Genomic DNA, 13,901 nt, shown 5'->3' on the forward strand with positions numbered 1-13,901 from the left:
TAATAGATTTGAGTTGCACCATTACTTCTAGCTATAGCGTTTGGTAAAGCGGCAAGCGCTCGGTCCTAGAGAGTAACTAAATATTGAAAACGTAATAAAGTATGAAGCAAGTGATATAAAGAATTTCATCTAGTTTCAACGGGAAAAGGAAATTTTTTAATTTTAATTCCGTTTTATTCCACTAATATTTTTCAGTCACATCCATATCTTCTTTCACGTAATAATTTTTCACATAATTTGAATTTTTCTATTACAGTGGACATATGTTCATCACATGCATATTTAACACATAAATTGATAATATGGCATGCATCTAACATGAAGCAAATTATCATCTAAAATTGGTTTTAGTGAATTTTTAAAAAATTTAATTGCAAGAGTATAGGCACTCGCATTATCTAACGTGATCGACATTATTTTATTTTGTATGCCATAAATCTTAACATCATTTAAAACATATATATCTTGTGTGACGATTCTAAATAATCTAGCACTAAAATTCTTTTTTGCATAGTCCAAGTTTCGTCAATCCAATGACATGTAACAACAAGATAAGATTTATATTTTAAATTAGTCCAAATATCAGTTGTCAAACCAACTTTACAAAAAATATTTTAAAAATGTTATTTTAGTGTTTTTTTATATTATTTATAAATATCAAAACAATATTTTTTAAGTGTGTGCCTAGAAATATTGTGAATATTGTAAAATCCAATATTTTGGTTTTATCATGATAATATTTTTGTAACTTAAGGGTACTAGGATTTTCGCAATCGTCGGATATCTATCTCATTTTAAGATGTAAGATTTGCAAGATTTTTCAAAAGGTTGAGGGGATAATTTTATCGTATATTTATTTTCGAACTTGTGAGCAGATAAAGATCTAATATTTGAGATAATATTGAGATACCGGGATAAAATCAAGCAAAGGATAATGTGATACCCTAAATTTCGAATTTATTGATATTTTAGTGTATAATTTCGAAATGTTCTTTAGATTAAGATTTAGATTTCGGATATTACCCAAGATCACGGATAGATCACGATTTTAGATGAAGATTTGATTCAAGTTCAAACGCGTGAATAATACACATCAAGATAGCAGCCAACCCCTATAAATAGGAGGGCCTTGAAACTCGAAAATCACACCTCAAAACTTCAGCATATTTTCGAGTTTCTTTCTCCCTAGTCTCCCTAGGATTTTCGAGAGCTTGCTCTCTTAGTGTGTCGATTAGCGAAGTGCTGTTGCAGTCCAGCCACCAAAGTAGGAATTTCGAAAATTCCTAGTGCAAGAAACCCCCCTCTCTTTCACTTTTTTTCAACAAGATCTAAGGTAAGTGGGCTGTTTTAAGTAGTTAAATTTTCGGTTTATGCATGTGTTCGTTTTTTTTTAAATTCGGTCGAGCACCGCCATTCTATCTCTACGTTTTTAAATTTTGGTACGTTTACGTGTAGGCACTGTGATGATTCCCTGAAAATGGGTGAAATTCCAACATATGACCCTTCACGGTGGGATATAACCGTTTTATGGCCTCGCCCCCTTAGAGGATTAAAATTTAGGGACTGATATCAGTAAACCATAGAAAGTGAAAAAATCGCAGTGCTGTTATGTTATGAATATGATGTTACGTTACGAAAAGTATGATGTATTTATAAGTTGTTTTCGAAAATGGAGTAAATATTTTTTTATGTTGTGCTCGATACGCCCCCATTTACTGAGTATTTTTTCAAGATACTCACCCCTTACTCTCCCCTCCCCAGAATTATCCGAAGAATGGGTTGAGGATGAGGTGTCCGAACAGTTTTGGGGATGGTGATTCACGAGATTTATTAGTAGCCATGTTTTGTTATTTCGAATTTTTCGTAGTTTCTGTTCCTTGTAGACGTTTTTGCATTATTTATTTTAGTTGTAAAGACATTGGTAATTTTTGAGATTTATGAAATAAACTGGTTTCGTTTTATACTGTGCTACGAGGCTGGTTGTTTTCGATTGTGTGATTGATGAACAACGCCGATGTCGACTAACCCATGTTTTGGGGCGTGACAAAACCAGGTTGAATAGTACTAGTAAATTCAACAAAACCTTCTTGTTCAACTATTATAAAAAGGTTGACAACATTTGGTAACAAACTTGACGATGACTTTTCGAGAAATTTTTTTTGTAATTGTGAAAACTTTACCACTTGAAGGATTAATTTGTTGTTGTGTTGGTTCTCTATCGAATGGTTTTAGTGTATCAGGGTCGAATTTATATACCTTAACTAAATGTTTTTTCAAAGTGCCGGTACCATCGGAACCACCACTCGTTTTGTAAGAATATCTCGTTTTGCAAATTTTACATATGACAAAAGAGTTATTCGTACCTTGTTATTCAATATCGAAGAGATCTCAGACTTTGCTTCGCTTTGCACGGGCTGTCGTCGTGCTCGTTGACATTGTGTTGCTTGCTCGAGTAGACGATGACGTCCCTACAGCTTTGTTGGGGAGTTCCATGGCTTCTTCATCCTCGTGGCCAGGTCCGACTTCATCAAAATCGGAGATGTAGCCAAAATGTTCACCAAAGTCGAATCGTATTCGCCTCCACTACCACCACGGTTTGAAGATGATGCCATTGAAATTCGATTTATTTATATGAGTAAATTGCGAAATAGTAAATAAATAACAATAAAAAGAATATTGTTTAGAGATAAAATTATAGCACAATTATTGAATATATTTGGAGTAATTATGGCAAAGAAAAATATATTGATTGTAGATAAATGTAAAGTTGAGAGGAAATTGATGTGTGAAATATAAAAAATTTGACATGTATTTATAGGTGATTTTTTGGGTTAAAAAAAATACATATATTTGCAATAAGGCCTCCAATTTGCAAAAAAAAAAAACATGCAGATTTCAAAAGCCGTTGAACGGTAGCCTTTTTTAATATTTTTTAAAATTTTGGGTTCCGAGTCTGGATCCGGTTCGGAACCGGTTGAACCGATTCAACCCACCAAACCATGAATTGTAAACGGTTTCGGGTCCGGTTCTTCCTTACCGGATCCGGTTCCGGACTTAACGGATCGGTTCCGGGTCAGTTCCGATCCGTTAAACATGCCTAATGTCAACTCATCTCATAGACGTATGGACGTGAAACTGTCTCGCAAAAAAATTACTCGTTAAATTCAGATTTCAAGATTCACTTTCATTTTTTTAAAATTATGACATTAATCTCTCTTCGAATTTTCATAAATATTTTTATAAAAGTTTCAGATAGCTTTCTTACCCATAGTCAAACAACTTTACAGATTAAAAAATAACAAATATAATTTAAATATTTTTTGCGGGCATTGGAAAGTTTAGCCAATAAGTTCGTTCTTTTTTTAGCCAATAAGTTGGTTCCTTTTCAAAAGTGATTATTTGAGCATTTCAGAATCGAATGTGTGAATTTTGAATATTTCTGTAGAATAAAGTTTCGTCACGTTATGGGAATCTATATATCCAAAGGCACCTAACCGGATCCACATTGGATTGAATCAAACTTGATAGCACATTGGATTGGACCAATTCTGAATTGCCTATAATATTGGTATATATATTACCCAATCCAACACTATGTTGAGATCCGACTGGAATTAATTTTTTTTAAAATCAATGTTCACGAATTTTTAAAATAATTACAGTCTATTTTTTTTAAAAAAAATGACATTCTCGAGTATATTTTGAGTTTAAAAAAAAATACTCTTTGCATAAACATTTTATTTATTAAACATCATAATCAGCAATTAATTATATTTTTTTTATAAAATCTAAAACTAAAAGTGACAACTATTAAATAGTAAAGTACTCAAGAGTTTTTATAAAAATAAATTATAAATTTTAGAAAATTACACACGCACAGAGTTCCCAGATTTTGATTTACTATCGTGTGAAAATGACACTAGAAAATATCAGAGTGAAAAAGTAAAATATGGAATTATTTACACCATAGGTTTATGCCACTGCTTTAATGCATTTTATGGAATCCTTGCAAGGGACCACGTACGTAGAGACTTTCCCCAAGCACCTTCAAGATATATGCCTTCCTTATCTTATCCTGATATATATAATATATATATTTTTCTTGTACTATAAAACCTAAGACAACTCCCGTAATTCCTCGTACCACACTACTTATTTATCCATAAATTAAGAAAATGGCTCGATTGATCAAGGTCGAGTCAGAAGTCCAGATAAAATCTTCCCCTTCCAAATTCTACGATTTCTTCAAAAATAACATGTCCTCAACTTGTCGACATTTTCCCTGGAAAATTCGAAAGCGTCCAGCTGCTCGAAGGAACCGATGGTTGCGTTGGAAACGTCAAGCTGTTTAAAATGCTGATGGGTACGATCGTAAAAAAGATATTACAGATTTCTCGTCCTTATCGTTGTTAAAATCTCCCCTCGTTATATATATAGTAATAACCGGACCGATCGGATAATCTACAATATTAGCGGAGAATTATGGATACTAATCGTAAGATGTTATATGAAGACAACTAGTAGGTCGATTTGTACTACATCAACTGCGTGAGATGAGATGATCAAGTAAAGAGACATATACTTTGTCAACTAATCTGGAACTTGTAATTTTTCAGGGAGGCAAACAGTTACTATGAAGGTGAGAGCGGAAGAATTAAACGATGAAGAGAGAATCATAATCTACGACGCCTTAGAAGGGGATCATACGGAGTTGTACAACAGTTTGAAGTCCATAATCACTGTCCGAATTAATGGTTCGGTGAAATGGGGCATCGAGGTTGAGAAAGCTAATGATTCAACCCCAAATCCAGATCGTTATCTTACATTTTCCATTGAATCTGCTAAAGCTGTGGATGCTCATCTCCTCAATCATTGACATATTGTATAACATATTTAATCTTGTGCGCGCGCGCACACTCGTGGCTCGGGTGCGCTGCGATTAATTAATAAAGGCTATATATATTTTCTGATAAAGTGTGTGGCTAAGTATCTTGTGTACTATTTTCATATGTGTAATGGAAGGTGTATTTGAAAAATATTGGATTGTTTAACTAGTGTGTTGGAAAAATGAGATTTTAAATTGGAAGTAGTAGTAGTCTTACTTTTGATGTCTTGAGTGCTACGTGCATTGACAAGGATCAAGTACCATCTTAATGCTGTTTTTACTTTTGAGAAAACATTTATATATTTTGCTCAAATCATGTTATGTCACAAATTCATGCAGCCAATTAATTTCCCACTTGCGTGCTTGCAGGGGAAGGTGGAAATTAGGGTTCGGTCGACCCTATCCCTGCGGGCACTGCCTGCAGGGGTCGATCCAACGGCTCGGATTTTTTCGAGCCAATTTTTTTTTTTTTTTACAGGGAGGTGGGCCCGGATCACTCATGTGGAGTGATCCGGACCGTTCATTGCCCGTGCAGGCACTGCCTGCACGGATAGGTTGAAACAAACCGGAAATTAGTTGATCAGCACTTAAGAGTCGAGCAAATCGGAGTAAATAACATCATTACCGATGTGTGGTTCCGGTTCGTCAGATGCTCGTAGCCGAAAACAAATGGTTCATCTCGTGTGCTTGTAGATATCATGTCAATTAACAGATAAAAGTTTTAAGAAAAAAATACGCAATTTATGAGATTAAAAATTCAAATTCATGGTTGATACTCACGGGAAATTTAGAGTCCGCTTCCAGTAAGTGTCACTAGTCCAGACGCAGGTTTTGAAATTACCATGAGCCTGAAATCACAAATAAGATCGTTAGAAGGGGGCCAGGAGGGTGTCCTGACGTAGCCCCTCCGACGCTCAAGTCAGAGACTGAGCATATATGGGGGGAGCAGCTAAGGGTGCTGCTGAAAACAATATAGTAAATCCAAAATCATACGATCAAACCTGGTATTTATAGAAGAATACACGGGCCTCTCATGGGCCCTCTACCTGTGTTAGGGATGAACCGGGAGTTTGGGCATGATCTTGATGGGTCCATTCCTGGGGTATCACCAGTCTCCCCCTCCCAAGTCGAACTGAATCGTAGATTCGAAGTTCGATTAATTATGTTGTCATCGGTTTGCATATTTTTCCGTCCGAGCTAACAGATCATCATAGCTCGACGGAGGTTTCTTAATCAACGATTTGAAAAACTCTCATCCCCTCAATCCTTGTGTGAAGGCACTTATCATGATGTCAGGGGTAGCCGCTGAGATTTCCAACGTTGCACTGTTGAAACGTTGGACAAATTCTCGCAAAGTTTCAGCCTCTTGTTGTTTCATCACGAACATGCTCAAATAATTTTTCTGATGCCTTTTGCTGCTAGCAAATCGGTGCAAGAAAACCGTAGAAAAATCCTCGAAAAACTGTATGGAGTTGGGCTGCAGGGTATTAAACCTTTGCTGGGCTGACCTCACCAACGTGCCCAGAAACACCCTGCACCTAACTCCATCCGAATACTGATGCAACAGAACCGCATTCTCAAATCTTCCCAAGTGTTCTTCGAGGTCAGTATGTCCGTCATATTCTCCCATATTTGAATGTCGAAAATTTGGAGGAAGTCCTTCTTCCAAAATGGCCAGTGAAAAAGGACTTCCTCTCTTGGGGATCGGCGCTCTGCTTCCCACCTGATGCCTCAACATCCGTATTTCCTTCCACATCTCTCCCATCTCCGCATTCCTTTCTCTTGGGAGGGGCTGCGTCTCTTCAACCCTGCTCTGCTGGCCCTCAACATTTTCCTCTTGCTCCTGGCGAGTGGCATGCTCTTCAGCGAACATAAATTCTTGGTTCCTCTTCATAGCCCCATCCACTGTCCGAGTGATAAATTGGCTCAATTGTTCCAGGGTCAAGTTCCCCACATTCTCATTGGGACGGGGTTGCTCGGCCTTGGTCTCTTGACGAGGTTGTTCAGTTCTCGTCTCCTGACGGGGTTGTTCCTGTCTCGCCTCAGCATGAGACTGTTCGGGTCCTCTCTGAGGACGCAATGATGCTGAGTTAACTCTTTTACTCCCTCTCTTCCCTACCATCTCTACGTCTCAACTCAAAGTGTCCCACAAACGGCGTCAAGTGATACTCACGGGAAATTTAAGGTCCGCTTTCAGTAAGTGTCATTAATACAGACACATGTTTTGAAATTACCATGAGCCTGAAATCACAAATAAAATCGTTAGAAGGGGGCCAGGAGGGTGTCCTGGCGTAACCCCTCCGACGCTCAAGTCAGAGACTGATGATATATGAGGGGAGCAGCTAAGGGTGCTGCTGAAAGCAATATTGTGAATCCAAAATCATACGCTCAAACCTGGTATTTATAGGAGAATATATGGGCATGTCACGGGCCATCTACCAGTGTTAGGGATGGACCGAAAGTTTGAACCTGATTTTGATGGTCCATTCTTGGAATATCAACAGTTATCATGATTAACATGAAGAAATATAAATTACATGATCAAAAATATAATTTATTGGAAACAACAAATTGAAAATCACAAGTCAAGAAATATTCTGCGTTCTGGCTATCTAGATGATTAAATTTACTGCTCTTTTTTCATTTGCATCGAGTCCTCTCAGAGAGTCAGAGTTGACTGACGCGAGGACGGTCGTTACTCAAGGGCAGGTGTTCCATTTAATTTTCCTCGAATTATGGATATATATTTTAAAAAAATTATGGACACATTACCATCTTTGAATTCTGGGTTTTCCTAGAAATGAAAAAACTTTCTAAAAATAAAAATAAAAATAAAAATATTATAATCAATAATTCGTCAAATAAACTCATAGTCATAATTTATATAAAATGGAGGTGATTATATTGATTTTTGTATGAGGGTTTTTTAATAAAATATAACAAAAACTATTTAAATTTAACAAAATATGACAAATCAGTAGAATTTAACAAATTATAACTCAAATCCTAATTCTAAAAACACTATTAAACTACGAGTTCCAAAATTCAAATCCTAAAATATTAAAAATATAAAAAAAATTAAAAAATATTTTGTTTAATTTTTTTAAAAAAAATTAAATAGAACCCGAGGATTGGATTTCAAGATTTTTCATTTTTTAAAAAAATTTATTGACATGTGAGATCTCTCATTCTTACTAGAATCTCGAAACGATTAATCTTTTTTTTTTTCAAAAAAAAAATAGAAATTAGTGAATGCTATTTTTTTTTTATACGAAGCATATTATATATATAAATATTAACGATAAAATTTATTTTTCCTTAATGTTTTTTGTTCTATTTTTAAAATTTTAGCGATTGGGATTTGGGATCTTATTCTTGTCTATATTTATTTTAAATAATTTTTTAACTTATATTAAATGATGGAATGATTCATTCTGTCATAAAAATTGTTTCTATAATATTTTTAAGAATTAGCGACATAATAAAATATATTTCTTTTGTTTATTAACAACTATATATATTTATGTTTTAATTTAAAAAATTGTAAATAATATATTAACTAAATATAAGTGTTCCTGTAATTAATTTTTTATTCAATCATGCAGATCCCTTCTGAGTGGCCCACCCGCCACACGTGGCGGCCTATTCACCGGACACGTTTCCTCCGCCATCAACGCTCCGCCTCACATTAAAAGATCAGTTACACAGCAGCAAACTTCACACTGGCGGCGCTGAGAATAGGCATTGGTCGCTGTAAGTTAGCTAATCCAATCCTTATGATCCTTGATTCGATTAAGTATATTCTATTTGTATTATGATCGGACGATTTCTTCAATAATATGTTAGGTTAATTGAGTGAATTGAACTACATTGATTGCTGAAGTTGTTTTCCTCCTCTTGTTTAGTGATTTGATTCTTTGTTTCTAGGAAACTTTTGAATATGGGCTTTAGTATACTCGGCAGTTCCGTGCAACAATGTTTAACCAGGTGATTCTTTAATTAATGCCGGATTTTTTTGTCTTTCGTTCCTGTTGGTGCTCTTATTAGATGGGGTTGGATACGTGCTCTATCTTCAGCTAACTCCTGCAGGCCTTGTATATTTAGTTTCAATCATCCATAATTTGTTTCCGGCCTACTCGTGATTGAAATTAGTTATTCATCCACATTATTGTGTAGTTCAATATTTCATTGAAGGATCAAATTTTAATATAATAATTTTTTTAAAACTCAGGGGTGAAATCATATTTTATTCTATATATTATATATGAAATGTACATCTGTTAATGAAGGTTTATCAAAAATTTGGTGACCGCCACTGATGGATCCTCCCTCCCCCGAACTCATTTCATCATTTTGAGTTTTGGTTTATTGGTTATTGTCTGTATGTCTGTTGTGAATGTATTAGTGGTTTTGTCAAACTTATTAGGATAAATATGGAAAGAATTGGTAAATTTGAAGGCAATGCTATTGGCTGGAATGAGAATAGATCGAAAATTTTGAACGGTTTTTCTATTGGTAAAAATTATGTTCACCGTGGCCCTTGGAGAGTGTTTTGTAACCCTGTTAGTCTGGAGGAGGAATTCTCAGCACTACAGTCTAAGAAATTCTCCAAGGATGAGGAGCCTGAATCTGAGGATTTACGTGACGAAGCCCTTTTAGAAGCACCAAGTAATGAAGAGGTGTGATTATTTCGTTTCACTGCATCTTTTACGTAAAACATATGTCCTTCTTGAACGTTTCTATCTGTAAGTTTAATTTGTGGGTGACACTGTCATCTTGTACCTAATGCTTTTGTTCTTTAACAGTTAAAAGCATTACTTCTTGATTCTGAAAGATCAAATCTTTTGAAGAAGCTGGGTGAAGCAAATCAACAGAATCGGTTTCTGAAGCGCCAGGTTTGTGTTGCTAAATATTATATTTTTCATGTATGCCAATGAAACTCTTGAAAGGACCGTAGTAACTACGAAGTTAGCATGGATATGAGTTGACTAGCATTGGTTGTTGGAATGATTCTTATGTTGAAAGGGTTCTGTGAGAGTTTATAAATAATTGTTTTTCACTTACATAATTTAGCTTGCCATGTCTTCCTGCCATCTGTTCATATTGAGTCCACTGACTCACCAGTATCTTGTTTGGGTAACATAAAACTAGATCGCGCTAACGAGATAATTATAAATGTTATCTAATTGGCACGTAAAAACAACATGAACTGAGATTGTGCATTTAAATTTCTCAGAAATTTCCACGCTTCCTGTGTTATAACATAGAGATGAGGTATATGCCCGGGGGATGACAGATCTCTAATCCGAATTGGAGAAAATGTGCTGTTATATTCCTTTGACTGTAAACAGCTCAAATTTATTGCTCTTGGCAAGGCAGGTTTTATTGCTGGAGATTGTGATTTATTTTCTATTGCATTTAGCAAAAAAGTTTAGAGTGACATAGCCAGAGAAAACATCACTAGATGGAGTCAACTTACTGAACTCATCAAGACTCCTAGATGTACATTGGTTAGTTTTATTTTGACATGCCTTGACATATGCAAACCTGAAATTTGCATGTCAGAAATATATGTGCTATGACAAGCATGTACTGCAGCCTATGGTTTCATCTTCTTGTCTGATCAAAAGCAAGACGTTATTTGACTTCTGTTAATGCAGATACAAGCCAGTGAAGATGCCCTATTTAATTTCATGGGTGAACTTGCTGTCGTGGAACTTGAGATTCAGGTATACATTCAATAACTGCTTCAATGTTCTAATATAGTCCTCAGAGACATTATCCTTTCGATATTTGAAATCAATGGTCTTTGACCTGCAGGCTTTGATTAGTTTAGCACAAGAAATTACGAACTATACTATTCCAGATGGTTCAAGGAAGATTAATGGAAAGTACATTCAGTCTCATCTTCTTTCTCGGCTAGAAGGTATAAGCCAGGAGTGGAATCTTCTAAGCTGATGCTCTTTAAGAGTCTTTTTAGATTGAAAAGCAATTTTTCCACCCAAAATAAATAAATATATGCTTAAATAATATTTTGCACCTTGAAATGTTTTTAATTTGTTTGGATTGGCTTTTGCATATTTTTAAGCAATGAAAAAGTTGAAATTAGATATAATATAAGTAATAAATTAGAGCTTTGGTTCTTTACTTAAAGTACACTCTTCTTTCCCCACATTTTTGCTTAAAAGCACTAGGATATTTCAGGGTGTCCGACTTGATATCTCTTTCTGCTGAAGTTGAACAATAATGTGCCTTATTCTAGTTAATTATATCTCATCGCCCATAAGCATAGTGCTAACTATAACACAATGATGCCCCTTGAGCGGCTAAAATTGAGTTACCATCGGCATTTTCTTGCCGTTCATCATTTCATTGACTATTGTAAGGCTTGTTTTGATGACTGTGTGCTTTCCTCTATTTCCTAAAATGTGGTGTATGGAAAAAGCTGTCCAAGAAAAAATAGCCAAACAGATTAAGGATGTGGACGCTGCACAATTGCAAGAGGTTCCTTTGTTCTGGTCTGGCATGGCAGAGGTAAGTTAATGAAGACTGGACCTAGTTTAAACTTAAATGTGCTTATCTAAAAGGATTGGATTTTGTATTTGTTTTATATACATGGGTAGGCAAAGACTATCCAGAAAATATCAATGACATTTCTAAATTATTGAAAGCTGTTCAAAATGTTGTCGGATTATCTGAATTTCATGCAAAGGCTCTACATCTTTAGCATGATTTATCAAGGCTTTTGAACATGAGGGCAGAATCCTCAATAATTTCCAGGATAGAAACTCCGTTATCCCTGACATGACGCACAAAGTAAGGTCGGTATGTCTGGGAGCAATCAGACTATCTGATATGCACTTGTTACTGATTCGGTTAACACATTTCAATAATCAAGATTAATTAATCTTTGTTACTCATGTTAAGCAAAAATGACAATATAAATCCTGCTACTAAACTCTTCCTTGCTGAAACTGCTACTCCTCCAGTGATCGTCCAGCTATGGTGACTTGAGGATAGGAGACAAACACGCTAGAGGGTGCTAGTTTATTACTCGTGAATCCCATGTGACCTTCAAGTCAGAGATGAGGAATAAAATTGTTTGGGATTTAAATTAGCATGCGAATTGTTGAGCATTATGTTAGATAAGTTTAACCTGGCCTATTGTCGAAGTCTTGTTTGGATGAGGGTATTTGAATTGTGGATTTAAAATGATTCTGGGATGATTTTGAAACTCACCACAATGATTCAAAAAATAATTAGTTCGGATTTGAATTCATTGTCAAGAATTTGCCAAATATTATTATAGATTTGCCTCGAATCCATCTATCCAAATGTACCCTTAGATTCAGAAATGTTCCCATATTTACCTGCACTAACGTCCACCGAACTGCCCTAGAAGCAAAAATTGTATCATTGTTTTTCTTCGAGCTTAGGAACAAGTTTGGGCGAGTTGGTGAAGCTTTGCATCCAATTCTCATCTTAATAGTTGGAGTCTCGGACTTATTGCACTCCCTGAATACACTGAGATCTCGGTTATGAGAAGTTGATTGACTGGACAATCTTATTATCGTTAATCCGAGTAGGTGAATTTTTTTTTTTTTTTGATATTTCCTAAACTATGGGGTGGGGTGGGGTGTGATCGAACCAGAAGTACTATACAGGGAAAGAAGGTGAGACCACTTGGGCTAAAACCTGGTCTCCCCGAGTAGGTGATTGTTGGCGAACGTGCCTCAGCAGATGTATAGTTATGAAATGATGTGGACATGTGAGGTATCAGACTCTCATTCCTTGGTATGTCAATCATTGTAAAAAAGTCCACAAAATCAATCGAATTATTGTGCATCTCAGTCTCCATGAATTCAACACATTCAAGGTGGTGTAAAAAACTGTTTGATGCACATATTGGACAAAATGACCTTTAGGCTACACGGTAGACAACAGTATCATACATTTCATAGTTTTTTTTCTTGAATTTTGAGTCCAGAACTCAAAAGAACTAAGGTAATGCTTGATTTCATCTCTTGCATTTTGAAGATTTTTCGTCTCACCCTAAAATTAATGTTGGATGGCATGAATTGGCCCCCGCTATCTTGTATGTCAACCAGTGCGACTTAGCGACTGAAATTGGCTTACAATTTAAAAATATTCGAGTTTTATTGTTATTCAAGTTGTATATTGTCGATATAAGCTATAACTTTTGGCACATGCCTTGGATCCTACTATTGATATGAATAACATGTTAAAAGTTTCAGTCTGGAAAATATGATGCGTTGTTCCATGATTGGTTTTTAGAGTGTGCAAGTAATGGGTTCCTTTGATGGATGGAGTCAAGGAGAGCATCTATCACCGGAGTACACTGATTCATATACAACATTCTCAACAACTTTGATGCTTAGACGTGGAAGGTACATTGGGACGACCCAAATCTTTAGTCACACTTCTCAATTTATGCCTTGTTGATATTTTGCTTGCGTTGCGAAGGTATGAAATCAAGTTCTTGGTAGACGGGGAATGGCAACTATCACCTGAATTTCCCACCGTCGGTGAAGGGTTAATGCAGAACAATTTACTGACAGTAGAATAGCTTCAATTAGCTGGTTTCTTATCTCTAAATTTTTGAAGTTGTGTTGTCACTTTTTTTTTTTCTCCCTCGTCTTGATATCAAATAATGGCCAAATAAGACATGGTCCTTGTGTGGACCAAATTTGTAATTATTTGTGAATTAAATCTGATGCAACTTCTTTCGGAAATTATCTGTTTTTATCAAATAATGGCCAAATAAGTCTTGCAGTGGTTGCGAGTAGAAAAGTGAATAAATAAGTGAAACAATTGGGTATTTGAGAAGTTGCATGGAAATTTCTCGCAAACTTGATTAGGTCACCCTTAGATTCTATTGCTTTTTTTATTCTCAATGATGCTAATATTTTATTGGTTAATTGTCGTTAAATTGTTGAATATAAAGTTCATATGAGATTGACCGGAAATTCTTATGATTTATTAGTAATTTTAAAAT

At 35.5% G+C, this 13,901-nt stretch overlaps 1 protein-coding gene and 2 long non-coding RNA genes across 3 annotated transcripts; all 3 read left to right on the forward strand.

Moving 5' to 3' along the window:
- The first annotated feature begins 4,101 nt into the window (after nt 1-4,101).
- LOC142538078 (uncharacterized) lies at nt 4,102-5,051 on the forward strand. Its single transcript, XR_012818640.1, has 2 exons — nt 4,102-4,363; nt 4,617-5,051. It is a non-coding gene; the product is annotated as an uncharacterized LOC142538078 (long non-coding RNA).
- Nucleotides 5,052-8,515: 3,464 nt separating this feature from the next.
- LOC142536971 (protein PTST, chloroplastic) lies at nt 8,516-13,638 on the forward strand. The gene is made up of 9 exons (XM_075642477.1): nt 8,516-8,638; nt 8,813-8,872; nt 9,312-9,564; nt 9,691-9,780; nt 10,546-10,614; nt 10,706-10,811; nt 11,331-11,419; nt 13,181-13,293; nt 13,370-13,638. Exons 2-9 carry the CDS (start codon nt 8,826-8,828, stop codon nt 13,470-13,472), a joined length of 870 nt encoding a protein of 289 aa, XP_075498592.1. The 5' UTR covers nt 8,516-8,638; nt 8,813-8,825; the 3' UTR covers nt 13,473-13,638.
- Nucleotides 11,426-13,134, forward strand: LOC142536972 (uncharacterized). Its single transcript, XR_012818486.1, has 2 exons — nt 11,426-12,471; nt 12,598-13,134. It is a non-coding gene; the product is annotated as an uncharacterized LOC142536972 (long non-coding RNA).
- Nucleotides 13,639-13,901: the final 263 nt, after the last annotated feature.

This window comes from Primulina tabacum, chromosome 2, assembly GCF_025594145.1.
Source record: "Primulina tabacum isolate GXHZ01 chromosome 2, ASM2559414v2, whole genome shotgun sequence".
Lineage (NCBI taxonomy): Eukaryota > Viridiplantae > Streptophyta > Magnoliopsida > Lamiales > Gesneriaceae > Primulina > Primulina tabacum.

Coding starts and splice junctions, on each gene's coding strand:
- LOC142536971 (XM_075642477.1), top strand. CDS start 8,826: ATGGGCTTTAGTATACTCGGCAGTTCCGTGCAACAATGTTTAACCAG. Junction 8,873..9,311: donor GTGCAACAATGTTTAACCAG/GTGATTCTTTAA, acceptor CAAACTTATTAG/GATAAATATGGAAAGAATTG. Junction 9,565..9,690: donor AAGCACCAAGTAATGAAGAG/GTGTGATTATTT, acceptor GTTCTTTAACAG/TTAAAAGCATTACTTCTTGA.